Consider the following 15,866-nt stretch of genomic DNA (forward strand, 5'->3'; position numbering starts at 1 on the left):
GATACAAGTGCCCACTCTCAGAAACTTAGACTTTAAGACTGTTTCATGTCTACCACCAAGCATAACAATACATATTAACCTTTCTTTCAGGTGTTGACCTATAAGGGGTTCTATGATGAAAATCTGGAGTGGGTCAGTCTTGAGAACATACAAGTGGTGGCCTCCATGTCCACAGGGGGTGCTGTCGGGACCCATTCACTCACAACCCGCTTCTCTTCTATAGTACGCATCTGCACAATAGAGTAAGTACAAAACAAGCAACATATAAGTGAATACCAGTAAAACAGCACTTTGTCATTGTTCCCATCTCTCTCCGTTTCTCTGCTTGGGCTCCTTCAAACTTGACAGTGATTCATTCTTGTTATCCTACTGTTTACTTTACCTGACTTTAGTTATCCAGACAGGGAGCAGCTGCAGACTATCTACTCAGCTTACCTGCAGCCAGTTCTCCAGCACAGCCTGAGCAGCCAGGCAGCCTGGGCTAGCACAGGGAAAACTCACCAGCTGGCTGGGTCTCTTGTGCAGCTCTATGAACAGGTACTGCATTTTACAGGGTGTTCATTCAAGTTTATAACCATGTTTGTAAAAACACACTTTTCCTGAGATACAAAGAGCATAAAAAAAGGCACAAAGAAATCTGAGTAATTCCAGATTAAAACAGTCTCTATGTGATGCAAAATCACACTGTCCAAGTCCTTGTATTTTCACAGATATCCATTTTTAACTAATGGGTATTAGCCAAGTTCTCTCCAGTCTTTTCAAAAGCACATTAGGTTTTCACGTAATTTGTGCCGGTTTTATTACAGGTACAGGCATTACATTGTAGAGACTTGTGCATAAGATAACTTGACACTCAGAAATGTGTCCAGATGAATGCTGAGATTTTGCTTTCATGACGTTAGAAAATATCAGTTAAAGAAATCTGTTGTGTTGTTATTTGCCTTCATAGGAGTTTCTTACTGTTTTATTGCAGCCACAAATGTCAGATATTCTCAGTAATTGTGACATTGTTTTCAAGTAATTATGCATTTGTGTACGCACTTAGGGGGGAATGTTTGTTCTGTTGCTATTTTGATATTGCTCTTCATGCCATTAGATTATTAGGATTATAAATGCAGCGTAGTGATAAATGTGGAAATTCAGGTGGTTATTTTTAATCATCTTTTTGCATATCTAGTTTGCAGTAGATAGAAATGTGTAATAAAAAGGGTTTTTATCTGTATCCTATAGATATTTACTCACAGCCACTTTATTAAGTCAAAGTCAAAGTTTGTTTATACAGCACAATTAAAAGACTAGTGTACATCAAAGTGCTTCACAATAAAACCGCAATGGGGGCAGAACAAAGAACTTTATTAGGAACACAGTTTTATCAAGTGATTGTGATGTTCAAGAAACCAGTTTGAGATGATTTGAGCTGTGTGGCATGGTGCTTTATCCTGCTGGAAGCAGCCATCAGAAGACACATACATTGTGGTAATAAAGCATGTGTACAAGGTCAACAAAGAAAATATCCCCCACATCGTTACACCACTACCATTAATAGAAAAAACTATGGATCTATGCTATGTTCAAAATGAATTAAGTCATTTTTCCGCCCTGCTCTGATGCTCGGTTTGAAGTTCAGTATATGCCTAAATGTATCAATTTGCTGCCATGTGGTTTTTTGTGTTAACAATCAGTTAATTAAGTTGATTAATAAACTGTCTGCTGAGTGTACATAATAATATAATAGAATAACCCCTTTCTGTATTTTCTTCTTTCCTGTTAGGTAAAAGCCAAGTTCACAGTGGATGACCACAGCCATTATGTGTTTACACCTTGTATTCTCACAGAATGGGTTCTCAGCCTGCTGCGGTATGACCTCACTGCAGGTAACTAAAATCAAACCAAAAATAGATCGATATAAATATGTATGTGTTTTAGCAAACAGAGTAAGATTTATGAGGTTAAGATTTTTCAAATAACACGGCCCAGCCTTCTCTAAGTTAAAAACGTAGGGGACTATTTTGAGGCACTAGTCACTACACATACAAAAGCAGAAGGTTGCATTTAATGACCCACTGATTCACTACTAATTTCTTAGTTTATTCATATTGCCGAGTAACATTAATAATTCCATTTTAATGCCAGATTAATACAAAAAAATACAGCCCCACAGAGTTAGTTACTCGTCTGTGTTCTTTCAGCTCAGAGCCACCGTTTCTGTCTCTCACCTTTTTCCTTCTTTCTGTCGGTCTCTCTCTGATTCCTCTCTTCTCTTTCCCCAGTCCCTTTCTGCCACTCGTCTGTCTCTCACTCTTTCATCATCCTCCCCCTTTGCTGTCCTTTCATCTCTCCTTCTGTCACTCTTTCTCTCCTTCTGCAATGTGTTCCTGCTGTGATAGTGAGTCCAATCATTTATTTTAATTAAACACGTCAGCAGAGAAACTTCCCTTTTCCTGTCCTCATCAGTTTTTACTTTCTTTTTTTCTTTCTGAATTCTCTGCCCGGTTTGCTGCTTACCTTCTTTTTGGTATGTAAAAAAAAAATCCTTATTCTTTATATTTCTTCTGTGCCTGCGGTGAATTTGAGCTTGAATAAAGTCCTTTAGGCAGTGTTATCTGTGCTTCCTAGTTTTATTTGATGTGTTTTAGAGGTGATGGGTTGATACTGAGACTGGATACTGTCATAGATGCTGACATACCACTTTTACAATTTTACTAAAACATCAGTGTAAAAATAACATATCTTTGAGGCCATTTAAGAACATCTGTTGCCGTTATGTAGAGTATCCACAAGAGAGCACTGACAAGTTTTAGATGGATGCAGCTCGTGGAGCCCATTCTGTATATACTCAGAAATGTACAAATTATAAATTAGAATAGCTTTTTGTTTGTTTTTGTGGTCATTGCTTTTTTATTAAACAACCAATATTGTTAATTATTCATATTAACAAATATCAATATCAGTGTTTGCCTTAAAACTCCAAAATAAGCGAGGATTTATTTGCTTTACTGCTGGTGGCGGAATCATTATAAAGTGGATTTTGGAAATCAAAAGTCATGGGAATTTTAAAAAAAAATGCAGGAAAAATTTACATTTATTTATTTTTTCTTGTAATGGTTTTTAGAATTTAATTTGCTGCACGGTGGCACGGTGGTTAGCACTGTTGCCGCACAGCAAGAAGGTCCTCAGTTCAATTCCAACATCAGGCCGGGGTCTTTCTGTGTGGACTTTGCATGTTCTCCCCGTGTTTGCGTGGGTTCCCTCCGGGTACTCCGGCTTCCTCCCACCGTCCAAACACATGCAGCTTGTGGGGATAGGTTAATTGGATAATCCAAATTGCCACTAGGTGTGAATGTGCGAATGAATGTGGGTGCGAATGGTTGTCTGTCCCTGTGTGTTGGCCCTGCGGCAGACTGGCGACCTGTCCAGGGTGTACCCCGCCTCTCGCCCTATGACAGCTGGGATAGGCTCCAGCGCCCCCCGCGACCCTGAAAAGGATAAGCGGAAGTGAATGGATGGATGGAAAACCCCAGAGACAGAACTGTGTCTGTGTTTGTCACTTTTCAGTATTTTCAGGCACTGCCGAAACCAGTGTTCTATAGTACCACAAATCTGGCTTGTCCCTCCAGTTTTCAGCAAGTAGCACTCTGCTGTTTCGTGGGGAAATCTATTACATATGTGTGATCCAGGGAGGTGGTTTTGTCATACTGAGCATTGTCAGAAACAGCCCTTTGACTCATATTAAATCCTGAGTAATAGTGTGATTATTATGAAACTAAATGCCAGGTTTAGGCAGACTAAAATTCGGATTGTATATTTAACGTATAAATTTAGCTAACACCTGGTATGAGATCACCTAAATATTTAAATTATCGGGGAAGGGGGGGGGGGGGGGGGTGTCTAACAAAATGAATAAATCTTAATTTTGTGTAAATGTGTAAAGGTCTTTTTTTTAACTATATTCTGTTAAGTCTTAATTCATATATGTGTGTGTGTGTGTGTGTGTGTATCTCACTGGTTCCCTTTAGCTCAATCTAATGTGACAGACAGCGTGTTGGAGGTGGTAGCATACGAGGCCAGGAGGCTCTTCAGAGACCGACTAGTTTCCTCCAAAGACCTTCACACCTTTGATAACATCCTCTCCTCCATCATCCGAGGGGACTGGGGCTCTGATGCTCTAGATAACATGACTGGTATGGGATGGCTGTGCTCTTGCTTCTAATTCATAAGCCAAATATTAGGTCTGACCATGAAAGACTATTACTGAACGAGGCTTTTAAGCAGTTAATGTCAATATTACTGGCTGGGCATGTCTGAATGAAAGCAGTATTTGATTAGAGCGCTTTTTGACAGCTCTGCATATAGATTTACACGTGGCAATATCTCTGTTAATGGTCTGTTTTGAATAATAAACTAGTTATGATTTTAATTATTGATTTTTTTCCCATTTGCTTTGCTTGCTTTCAGTGTGTCAACAGAGCCAACTCTGTGCCTAGTAGTATGTCTTATTCACTGATTGATAAAGTTCTGAGATTTCTTCTGGACAATACCAGAATGACATCTAGTGTTGTCCATGTTGTACACAAGCTTTACTTTGGACGCTGTGATGTTACAAAGATTAGAGTAAAAGATAAACCCTGACCCTTCTGTTCCCTGAAGAAGAGGAACGAGGTACAACACATAAGTATGGGATATCACGCCCTTGCGTGTCCTGGCTGAAGAAACCTTTATTCATGCCTTTAAAGCAGATGACGTGTGATGACATGCGCAAGGCCCCGCCTGCGCATATAGCCGCTGTCATCACAGTCATCCCTCAGTTTGATAGCCGCTCTTCACTGAGCCAAACTTCTCAGTGGGGCCACCTTGTGTTGTACCTCATTCCTCTCCTTCAGGGAACAGAAGTTATAGACATAACTATTCGTTCTCTTTCAGTCGATTCACTTGGTACAACACATAAGTATGGGACATATATATACGCCCCGCAGAGCAGCCACCGAAGCGGAATCGGACCACCACCACCTTAGTGTGCGGTAGACCCAGCAGAAAGGACAGTAGGAGCCACTGAAGGGGCTATAACGTCCAACCGATAAAACTGGACAAACGTGTGCGATGATGCCCAACTAGCTGCCGTACAAATATCAGCTACATGCACCCCTTTAAAAAGAGCCCATGAGGTCGCTATTCTCCTGGTGGAATGAGCTCTCACCCCCTGGGGCAAAGCAAGACCTTTGGTGCTGTACGCCAGTGAGATAGCTTCTATACTCCAGTGGGACAGCCTCTGTTTAGACAGAGCTCTACCTCTAGTTGGATTAGTGAAGCAGACAAACAGCTGGTCACATAAATGCACATTCTGAGTGCGCTTAATGTAGGTGCGTAGCACACACACTGGACAAAGAGATCCAAAGCATCCTCCTCTGCTTCTCAGATGCAAAAGGAGGGGAGCAAAAGCTCAGCAACTCAAACTCCATTGAGCTATAAGATGCAAGCATGATCTTGGGAAAATAGGCAGCATTTGGACGCAATACGACCTTGTGGTCATCAGGAGAGAACTGTGTGCAGGAGGGATGCACAGACAGCGCATGAAGGTCACCCACTCCCTTTGCCAAAGCCAAAGTGAGAAGTAATGCAGTTTTTCACAAGCGCATGGCACAACATAGAAGAGCCACCTCCACAGGACAAGACTCAGCTGTCCATCTGCATCTAAAGGACAAAGGACACTCTTTCGAGGATGCCAATGTTCACATTTTGGGCAGAGAGGACAGATGGTTTGAAAGAGGAGTGAAAGAAGCCATCTATGTCCACTGTGAGCGACCATCTTTGAACAGAGGCGGTGGTTTACGACACCAACTCTCTGCCATCTATAATCCAGTTTTGAGTTCCCTTCCCAGACGCCTTAACGTCCACTCACATCCTGGGCCATCTGACCTCAGGAATTCGCATGATAAGGTGGGGCCAGGTTCCACAATGAACTCACCCGAAACTCTGGCTGATTGGGACCCACACCCAGTTTCACACCTTGACTCAGGCAATTAGAGGATCATCAGGGGGTCCTTTTGTCCCTCTGTGGGGGGACACTCCCACTAGGTTTATATCTGGGACCCTCCACCATTTGACCTTAGAACTTAGGAAGCTTCTCGGATGAGAGGTGAAACGTCTTCAAGTAACTTAAAGAAGTCCAGACGCTTTTCTTTCCAAGCTCCTTTGACTACGATGACCTGGATGACTGAGAACCTTCACAGACAATGCAGTCTTATATGATCCACAGACTCAATGGGTTCAAACAGGGGGCTATATAGGGCCTCCAGCACCAAAGACAAGTCCCAAGCAGGGACACTGGACTTAAGCACGGGTCTCAGCCAGGGAACCCGTTTCAGAAAACGTATGGCAAAGGGATGTGCACCTGGTGTCACCCCGTCAAAACCAATATGACAAGCAGATATAGCTGCTAAATAAACCTTAATTGTCAAAAATGAAAGGCCCTTATCCAGCAGCTCCTGCACGAATGTCAAAACATCCACAATAGAGCACTGAAATGGGAGAGTGTGGTGGACCAGGCACCATTACTCGAAGGCTCGCCATTTGTAAGCGTACAAGCCTCTAGTAGATGAGGCCCTAGCGCTCTGAATTGTTGCTATCACACTAGGTGGCAAACCCTTAGCAATCAAGTTTAACCTCTCAGCAGGTAAGCATGAAGGCGCCACAGATCTGGCCGCGGATGAACCACTTCTCCTACTGCTGAGAGAGGAGGTCCCTGCAGAGAGGAAGCTGCCAAGGACCTGCTACTAGCAGGCTGATTATCTCTGCATACCACGACCTTGTGGGCCACCAAGGGGCCACTAGAATCAGAGGGAGAGACCGCCGACACACTCTCTCTAGAACTGGAGATATCATTTCCACTGGGGGAAATGCATACAGGAGCACATCTGGCCTTTGGTGCGCTAGTGCGTCCATGCCCAAGGGTGCATCGTGGTTGATTATGTAGAAGAACAGGGGGCAGTGAGTATTTACCCTGGAGGTAAAAAGATCTATTTGCGCCTTGCCAAATAGATCCCTAATCTGAGCCACTATTAAAGGGTGTAACCTCCATTCTATCACCAGAGAGAATGGAGGACCCCCCCATGGAGAGAAGGTCCGGCCCCAGGTTCAGGTGGCTCTTAGAGACACAGCTCTAAGTGGTTGATGTGCAGCCCGTGCTGGGTGGACCAGATCCCTCTCACTGATGCACCCTCTTAGGGAAGCATCTGAGGACACCACTTTGCGAAACAACACCCTCCCAATCCAAGAGCCCTGATGCAGCAGCCCGGGCTCCCTCCAAGGACGGAGAGCTAGCATGCAAGATGCGGTTACCGTCAGCCTCCTCCGGAGGTGACGTGATGCAAACAGGCGGTGAGAGAGAGTCCAGCGTTGAAATGCTCTCATCTTTAACTGTCCAAGTGGCACTATGGCGATCATAGATGACATCATGCCCAACAAATGTAATATCGTCTGGAAACGCAGTCTGCGTCCCAGCTGAAACTGAGCGAGACAGTAAACGTTTCTCAGACAAATGTGCTGGAAAGCGAGCATATTTCCAAACCGAGGAAAGAAATCAGCTAACTCGGGATTAGCGAGCTCTTTTGAAAGTTCACAGAGAACCCCAGTGTCTGAATGTGTGACAGAACCAGCGACAGCTGTGTCTCCGCCTGCTCTCTGGAGCAAGCTACAAGAGCCCAGTCGTCTAGGTAGGCTAAGATGCGGGATGCCTCTCTCTCTGAGGGGCAGTAGCGCTGCCTCAGCACATTTTGCAAAAGTGCGAGGAGCGAGCAACAGCCCGAACAGCAGCGCCAGGTATTCGTAGGCTACGCCCTCGAATGCAAACCTCAGAAACTGCCTGTGTTTCGGGTGTATAGCCACATCAAAATAAGCATCTGTTAGATCGATTGTTGCAAACCAATATCCCGGGCCGACTGCATTCAAGCGTTGTCTGAGTGTTAGCATCTTGAACCTGTACGTTCGTAGATATGTGTTCAAGACTCGCAGGTCGAGGATGGGACGAAGCCCTCCCCTTTTTTTTCGGAACAACAAAATAACGGCTGTACCAGATTTTGTCTGTCTCCGAAGTGGGGACCACTCGTATTGCTCTTTTCTGCAATAGCGCCTTTATTTTGTCTCTGAGTATCACGGCTGCCTCGGTGCCGACAGTCGTGTTTACGAGTCTCCGGAAACGAGACAGTTTGACCCGGAACCGGTAACCCATGGCAAAGGTTCGCAGCACCCACGGAGAGGGGGCACAAGCGCGCCACTGAGGGAAGTGAGCAGCCAGACGGCTGACCTGCAGCACCGACGGCGGGGCGTTGTTGCCCCCCGGTGTGTCTGCAGGGGACTGCACCACCTGCCTGACCTGGCTCATTCTGCCTGCAGGCTGAGCATTTGTGATTGTTTGAGAATAAACAACACTCTTTATTGACTGTAACATGGAAACATGTACATTCACACATTTTGTTGGATGCACCTTTTCTGGGGCACAACAATGAAAAACAGCAGGAACACTTGATGTGGTCACCTGAACATTTAACACACCTGAACAGGGAGTTACAACCTGAGGCATTTTGTGTGCAGGGGGTTTGTGCTTGGGAGACAGTGTTAGGACATTGACTGGATAATGCTTGTCTTCAGACTCAGAAAGGAGAGGGTCATGCCGTGCGACAGCCAAGCGTCCCAGCACTTTTTCCACAAACGTCACCCATCTTTCCAGGGTCGAGCGCCGGCGCTGGCAACAAAACGCACAGGCTTTGGGCTCCGTCAATGTTCTCCTAGTGTGGACGACCCCCAGGCAGACAGGGCAGGCATCGTGCTGTTTGCTGTCGTGCAAAGAGAAACCGCATCCCTGAGGAGGGGCCATGCACATGTCATCACATGTCATCTGCCCTGAAGGTGTGAATAAAGGTTTCTTCAGCCAGGACACGCAAGGGCGTGATATCCCATACTTATGTGTTGTACCGAGTGAATCGACTGAAAGGGAACCAGCTCACTGTGTTAGCAATAATACTATGTATTGTGTTTAATAATGTGCTTTACAGCAGTCTGGAAATCTGTGAAAAGATGTAGCTTTTGCTAGCTTTTGTCATAAAAATAGCACTGAAAACCCTTATAGAGAAAACTGGCTCGGTTACAAAGAGGCAGAAAAACAGGTCTTGGCTGCTTAATAAATATAATATAACAACATATTTGTACCCAAGGCCCTTGAATGTGCTTAACAAAGGTGTCCAGTTCTGGCAACTATGAAGCACAGACAGAAACTTAAAAGATAATTGATCTTTTCATCACATCGGCTCATGAGGCTAGGGTGTCGTGTCAAGAACCAACTCAGTAAGAGTTCAGCCAATAATGTGTAGAAAGCTTTTAAATCCAATCTACATTTTAATCTAATCAGCTTGTAGATTACCTTGTATCCCCAGTGAGGAATGCCTCTCCCAGACTGTGGCAACCTGGAAAACAGGGATTGCAAACTCAAATTTCTTGTGGACAAGTTGCTTATAAAGGCACAAACTACATTTGAGAAAACAACTTGATGTCTGTTTGTTTGTCAACAACATTGTGCAACAATTAACCACCCTCATTTTAGGAAATCTGGTGAAGATGTGAATCGTGGACAAAGTAAAAACCCATCAAAGCTGATTGCAAATCTGGATCACTTTCTTTGAACTGACAAAATGGGCCATTTAGCCCTGATGGTGATGCACTCTCTGCACTTCTGTGTTTCATACACAGTTGATTGCTAGTACAACACTGTCTATGCAGAACTTTTAATTTTTCTTAGACAACCTCAATGTAATTTAACATGTCCACTAATAGTCTGTTATTTTGTCTGTTTGCAGATGGTTTCTATGTGACATGGGGAGCGTCTGAGGGGGCTGTGATCACTCCTGGCCAGTCTCTGCCTCCTCATGGCAAACAACTGGGACGCCTGGACTCTACTGATTTAAAACAAGTTATACAGAAGGTACGCAGTAAGAGACTATCGTTAGACTTGTTGGATTAACTGTGGACAGAAAGATGTGTCTACACAGTGATGCAGCAACTATAGGGATTTTCTCTTTATTCTTCTTAGCTAAAACACTGATATGGTCCTTATGTGCAAATGCGCTAATACAATAAATCATCAGTATATCAATAGCATTTTAGACAGGATAATCTGCACTAGTGTCATATTTTGCTAAAAAAGCTTAAACTTTTTACCTAATTTAAAGTAAAAAAATGGTACTGCCACTTTGCTTTAGTAAATTATTAAACTCCTGTTTTTGTGCTTCTGTTTTCATTGTCATGTCTCACTCTGTGTTTGCATTTCTTTGTCTTTGTTTTCTTATTTTCACTTCATTGTGTTTGCTGCTGTGTACCTCCTTCACCTGTGTGTCTGTTCCTCGTTTTCCTCTAGGGAGTCGTGCTGTACAGTCGAGATAACAGAGAGCTGGATCTTCTCCTGTTCTGGGAAGTGTGCGACTTTGTGTCCAGGGTAGATCGGGTCCTAAGCAGACCTGGTGGGTCTCTGCTTTTGGCAGGGCTCAGCGGAGTGGGTCGGCACACAGCCACGTGCCTGGTGTCACACATGCACAGATACACGTTGTTTACTCCCAAAATCTCCCGTGGTTACACCCTGAAGCATTTCAACAGTGATCTCAAGACGGTAAGTGGATTTCCTTTATTAGATTTTATCTCTTTATCTGGTTCACATTATACTTTAATAAATTGCATTTGCAAAATGCTCTTAGAGATAATCACACGTTACACACTAATCCTGCAGGCTATACGGTTCCTATTCTGAAGAACTCCCTGTCGAGCATTTGTGTGTTTTTTCAGATTGAGTGACACCTATAATTACCATTAAACGTGAATAGTTACTGATAAAATAATTTTCTGTCGTTTTAGTTGATTTTTATGCATTAAATCAGTACCCATTATCACATGTTGACAGATGTCTCACTTTGCAGAGGTTTAAGCATAAACTATGTAATCTCAGCTGATGGCACTATATAATATATTTGTGTGGATACTGTGTGATTAGGTGATGCAGCTGGCAGGTCTGGAGGGCCAACAGGTGGTTTTACTATTAGAGGACTATCAGTTTGTCCACCCAGCTTTCTTAGAGATGGTGAACAGCCTGCTGTCATCAGGTATGTGTTGTGTTTATTTATGCTTTTGCCTTATTTTTTTTATTTATAGAAACGTGAGTTATTGGGACTCAAGAAATTGTAGCTTCATTTAAGAGTTAATGTTTAAACTGCGATTGTCACACTCAAATCTTAAACAGTATTTGCAATATATAGCTGGACTATGGTTTTAGATGGGTTTATGTTCTGATAGAAGAAATTGTTTTGACCTTTGGGTTTAGTCAGACCAGAATTTTCTTCCTGCTCACAGACTTCATGCTAGGGTAACCATCCAACCATACCCCACTCCAGCTTCATTCTGAGCAGTTTTTCATTTTCAGAGTCTCAAAAGTAACTGGAAAAACTACCAAAGTTTTAAATATGAGCATTGTTTTTAATGTTCAGTTTCATCTGAAAAAGTGTGCTTTGTTGGGTTGAGATCAGGTAATCATTGAACACGAAGAAGAAAGAAATGTGTGTCTCCTAAAATTATAAACTATATATGAGATGTGCATTTGAATATGGATCATGCACTCAAGAATTTTCTCAGTTGTAGTTAAGTTGTAGTTCTAATGTATCCTGGGGACATTTTTCAGGTGAAGTTCCAGGTCTATATACCCCTGAGGAACTGGAGCCACTCCTCTTGTCACTGAAAGATGGTGCTTCCCAGGATGGATTCACCGGACCTCTCTACAACTATTTCTCTCACAGTCAGTACTGTGGTTTTATTGACAGCATGGTCCCTCTGTCTTTCTGTTGTTCATTGTTCCTTCGTTAGGGCCTCTTCTCACTGTAAACCTCTATTATATGTGACATTTTGTTACAGAGATTGTTTTTTCTGTTTTTCTCCTTGATTATATCCGACTGTGTTCTTCTACTTCATTGCTGCACACTGTTGTTGGTACTGTATAAATGCTGCAATGTCACAGAGGTTGCTGCTTGTGAATCAAATCAATAACCATTATTGGCAAAGTAAAACCACTAAAGAGCTTAGTCCTCACCTTTTCCTTTCAACTCTGCCAGATACGAGTTAATAAAGATGCTATTAGTGATAATACCAATGCCTGTCATTGTCCCACACCGTGTCCATCTTTCATCAAAGTTTCCTGATGAATTCCCTTCACCACTGTCTCACATCCCACTCAGGAATCCAGCAGAACCTCCACATTGTTCTGATCATGGACTCCTCCAACTCTAACTTCACCATCAACTGTGAGAGCAACCCAGCTTTTTACCGCAAGTGCTCTGTCCAGTGGATGGAAGGATGGTCTGAAAGCAGCATGAAAAAGGTTAATATCAGAACAGCAAGATCAAAATGGGCATTAAATCATCAGTTGTTAATAAAGCTCACACTAAGTGTTGCGTATAAGATTAGCAATGCACATTCCTTCCAACCTTTAAATACAGACCTGTGTAATTCTGCTCTACTAATGTCTGTTGACCTAATACAGCAGCCCTAAATAATGAATTGTTTTTCTCTCATTGTTGGAATTTTAAAATTGAAAACTTTTTTTTCTTACTTTACAAGTTATTTTTAAAAATCAAGGTGTTGCGGTCATATTTGTGCACACATCAGTTCTTTTATAGTCACATTTGCAAATCTGGTAAACCTAAACGTGTTGCATGTCAGATACCCGAGCTGTTGTTGGCAAAAACTGAGCAGGGAGGGGAGGAGACCGAAAGAGAAAAGGGCAGCAAGAGGAAAAGCTCAGGTAAGCACATGAACATCAAGTCACAGTTCACGAATGATTGATAATCTCTGGACTTAAAATGTTGTCAGATAGCTGATAAATATGCCGATGCAGAATTGTGTACACGCGAAGCTATCACCTTCACAATGTGAGTGACTTTGAAATAGGAGTGATGACAAAGTGCATTTGAGCCATTTTATAGTTGTTCATGCTGTTGGCATGATTAATCACATTGAAAAACGTAAAATATAGAACTGGTCAATGTTGTTTAAACAAATAAATAGAAAATAAATATGGGACTGATTATCTATTTATCTACAGTGTAATAGTACTCACAGACCGCGCAACACTTTGTTGAAGCACCTTTGGCAACAATCAAGTCTTTTTGAGTATGATGCTATAAGCTGGCGCATCTATTTTTGGGCAGTTTTTCCCGTTCTTTGTTGCAGAACCTCTCAAGCTCCATCAGGTGGATAGGGAGGGTGTGTCGATGCACAGCCATTTTCAGATCTCTCCAGAGATGTTCAGTCGGGTTTCGGTGTCTGATTCCCTTCAGACATGAGACTCTGCATTCAGGCCAAAGAGTTCAATCTTTGTTTCGTCAGACCAGAGAGTTTTGTTTCTGTGGTCTGAGTCTTTCAGGCAAACTCCAGGTGGGCTAACCTCTTACTGAGGAGGGGCTTCCATCTGACCAGTCTACCATAAAGGCTTTTATTGTTATTATTAGTATTATTATTATTGTTATTATTATTTATTTATTTGTTTATTTTATTTTACTCATATTTCCATTTAGTCACTACCATGCGATAAATTAAGATGAATTATCTTATTTTATTAATAGTAGTAGTATCATAAGCTTATAACACTTAGACATATTTAATGGCTCTATATTTTTAGTGCAATCAGAATGACTTTATATCAACTTTTTCTCTTTGTGCATCTTTTTTTTCACCTGTGACTCTCAGGAGGGTCTGGGCAGGGGGATCTGTGCCGATTGTTCTTGATGGTCCATGAGTCATGTCACGAACACGGTGCAACACCGAGCAAGTACATGGCCTTTCTGCATGTTTACACCGCATTATACAGTCGGAAGCAAAAGCAGCTTACTACAAGACAGCAGCATCTGCAGGTAAAATTGCAAATCTACCCTGTGATACAGAATTATAAGTAGTATGACTTTTACTACTTCGGTAAGAAGCAACTTATTTTCGGAACAACTGATGAGAATTGTTTATCCTAGACTTGAAAATCGATAGATCTACACATAAAATAGCTCTTGATTTGACTTTTAGTGACGATAAGAGTTTTAAAAGAGCCTTACGGTGAAAACGACACACAGCAAATAAAAGACATAGATTAGAGAAGTTATTTGGTTTTTGGAACCGTATCCAGCCCTGATAGATGAGCTTGGGCCCAGCATTCATCCTGTGTAGTATTTTATTTAAAGTTTTAGTGCAGTTTTACACACTGATATGAGAAAGTACAATTACAAAGCAACCGTAAATGTTGTTGGTAAACATTGCACACACAAATTCCATTGAATCTTTAAGAGGAAACAAGTTTGACATTACTTGTAAAGTAATACATGTTATGTCTACAGGCAGGCGTTTCTAAGCTGAATGAAGCTAAAACATTGGTTGATGAACTAAAGAGGCGGGCTGCAGAGCAGAGCGAACTGCTGAGGACTAAACAACAGGAGGCAGATTCTGCCCTGCAGGAAATCACAACCTCCATGCAGGTGTGTATGTCTGTGCTGCTGGTGCATTGTCCGCTAGTGACTGTGTATTGGGATGTGTGGATGGGTGCATGTGGGTATACGTGTGTGGCTCAGGACAGTAGTCCTGCAGGGTTTCATGTCTTTTCTAACTTATATCTATTCTATGTCTATCTATCCAACTCCTCTCCTCTCCTCTCCTCTCCTCTCTTCTCTGGCTTTCTTTTTCATCTGCATTGCATTATACAAGAAACTTTCTGCCTTTCCCATGGCAATATCCTCCCTGCTGTGAAGACACTATTTATTTAGTTTGTGTACGTATGTGTATTTGTTTGTTTTGTGACTTTCCTTTCATTCTCATTTCCTGATACCCCCATTTCCATTTCCTCCTGCTGGGTCTGTCTCGAGGATGGATGGTTGGATGGATAGATGTGTGGAGGGGGAAAAGGAGATGAACCTTGTTCATTAGTTATGATATCCTTCTATCTTTCACTCTGTGGGGATTGGGTTTGTTGAGTTAGAGGGAGGGAGGAAGAAAGGAGAAGAGAAACAAAAATAAGAAAGAAAAAGAAATAACTGTCAGAGGAGTCAGTTTTGCAGAGTGATAATTAAGAACTAGACTCATCCCTTTGGTCTGTAGTAGCTATGTCGCCTGTGGGGATGGAGACAGCAGGGAGAGAAGCGAGGAACACTGGAACAACGATGGGAAGAGCGTAAACAAAATAGATGGAAGACTGACTGAGGCTTGGCAAAGATGGAAATATTAAGAGAGCCGTTAAGGAAGAAGGAAAATAAGATTTGGAGCAGAAAAGGGGAATATATGTGGCATATAGCAAGACCTGGAGCCTTGACTATGGAAGAATTATAGGGATGGAAAACAGCCAATGTTGGGATTAGCTTTAGATGAAAATGTGATGTGATAAAATTTTCAGGTTTGAAGAGGTCAGAGAGAGGACCTGTTGGAAAATGATGCAGCCAAACATTTGTCCTCACTGCTTTTTCATCATCAGTGTCACAATATTCCTAAAAAAAATCCTATAGATGTAAAATAAAATACAGATGATTATATAGAAATCATATATTCAGCTGCTTACTTTCAATCCTGATTAAGCCTTTTTTCCCCTAACTTCAGTACATGCTAAAAGCCTGTTTTTTAATCTTGTGTACTGAACATTTTCTTTATTTTTTGGATTTTCCAGAATGCCAGTGACCAGAAGGCAGAGATGGAAAAATTGAAAGGGAAAATGGCTCAAGAAGTGTCCAAGATTGAAGAGAGAAAAGCCAAAATCGACGACGAGCTGAAAGAAGTACAGGTAAGTGGTCGGGTGCCTGTTTTTGTGAGCATGC

At 42.3% G+C, this 15,866-nt stretch overlaps 1 protein-coding gene across 3 annotated transcripts in view; it reads left to right on the forward strand.

The window, feature by feature from the left end:
* The window catches only part of dync2h1 (dynein cytoplasmic 2 heavy chain 1), a 123,340-nt gene that overhangs the window by 36,459 nt on the left and 71,015 nt on the right, over positions 1-15,866 (forward strand). For all 3 annotated transcript variants that reach the window (XM_087850941.1, XM_087850940.1, XM_087850942.1), the window contains exons 49-61: positions 91-242; positions 393-537; positions 1,772-1,874; positions 4,017-4,181; positions 9,846-9,970; positions 10,403-10,651; positions 11,030-11,138; positions 11,711-11,824; positions 12,261-12,403; positions 12,745-12,826; positions 13,771-13,934; positions 14,406-14,543; positions 15,719-15,832. In XM_087850941.1, the coding sequence (XP_087707067.1) occupies positions 91-242; positions 393-537; positions 1,772-1,874; positions 4,017-4,181; positions 9,846-9,970; positions 10,403-10,651; positions 11,030-11,138; positions 11,711-11,824; positions 12,261-12,403; positions 12,745-12,826; positions 13,771-13,934; positions 14,406-14,543; positions 15,719-15,832 (1,803 nt within the window). The remainder of the gene's footprint in view (positions 1-90; positions 243-392; positions 538-1,771; positions 1,875-4,016; positions 4,182-9,845; positions 9,971-10,402; positions 10,652-11,029; positions 11,139-11,710; positions 11,825-12,260; positions 12,404-12,744; positions 12,827-13,770; positions 13,935-14,405; positions 14,544-15,718; positions 15,833-15,866) is intronic.

This window comes from Neolamprologus brichardi, chromosome 14, assembly GCF_056152115.1.
Source record: "Neolamprologus brichardi isolate AB-2024 chromosome 14, ASM5615211v1, whole genome shotgun sequence".
Lineage (NCBI taxonomy): Eukaryota > Metazoa > Chordata > Actinopteri > Cichliformes > Cichlidae > Neolamprologus > Neolamprologus brichardi.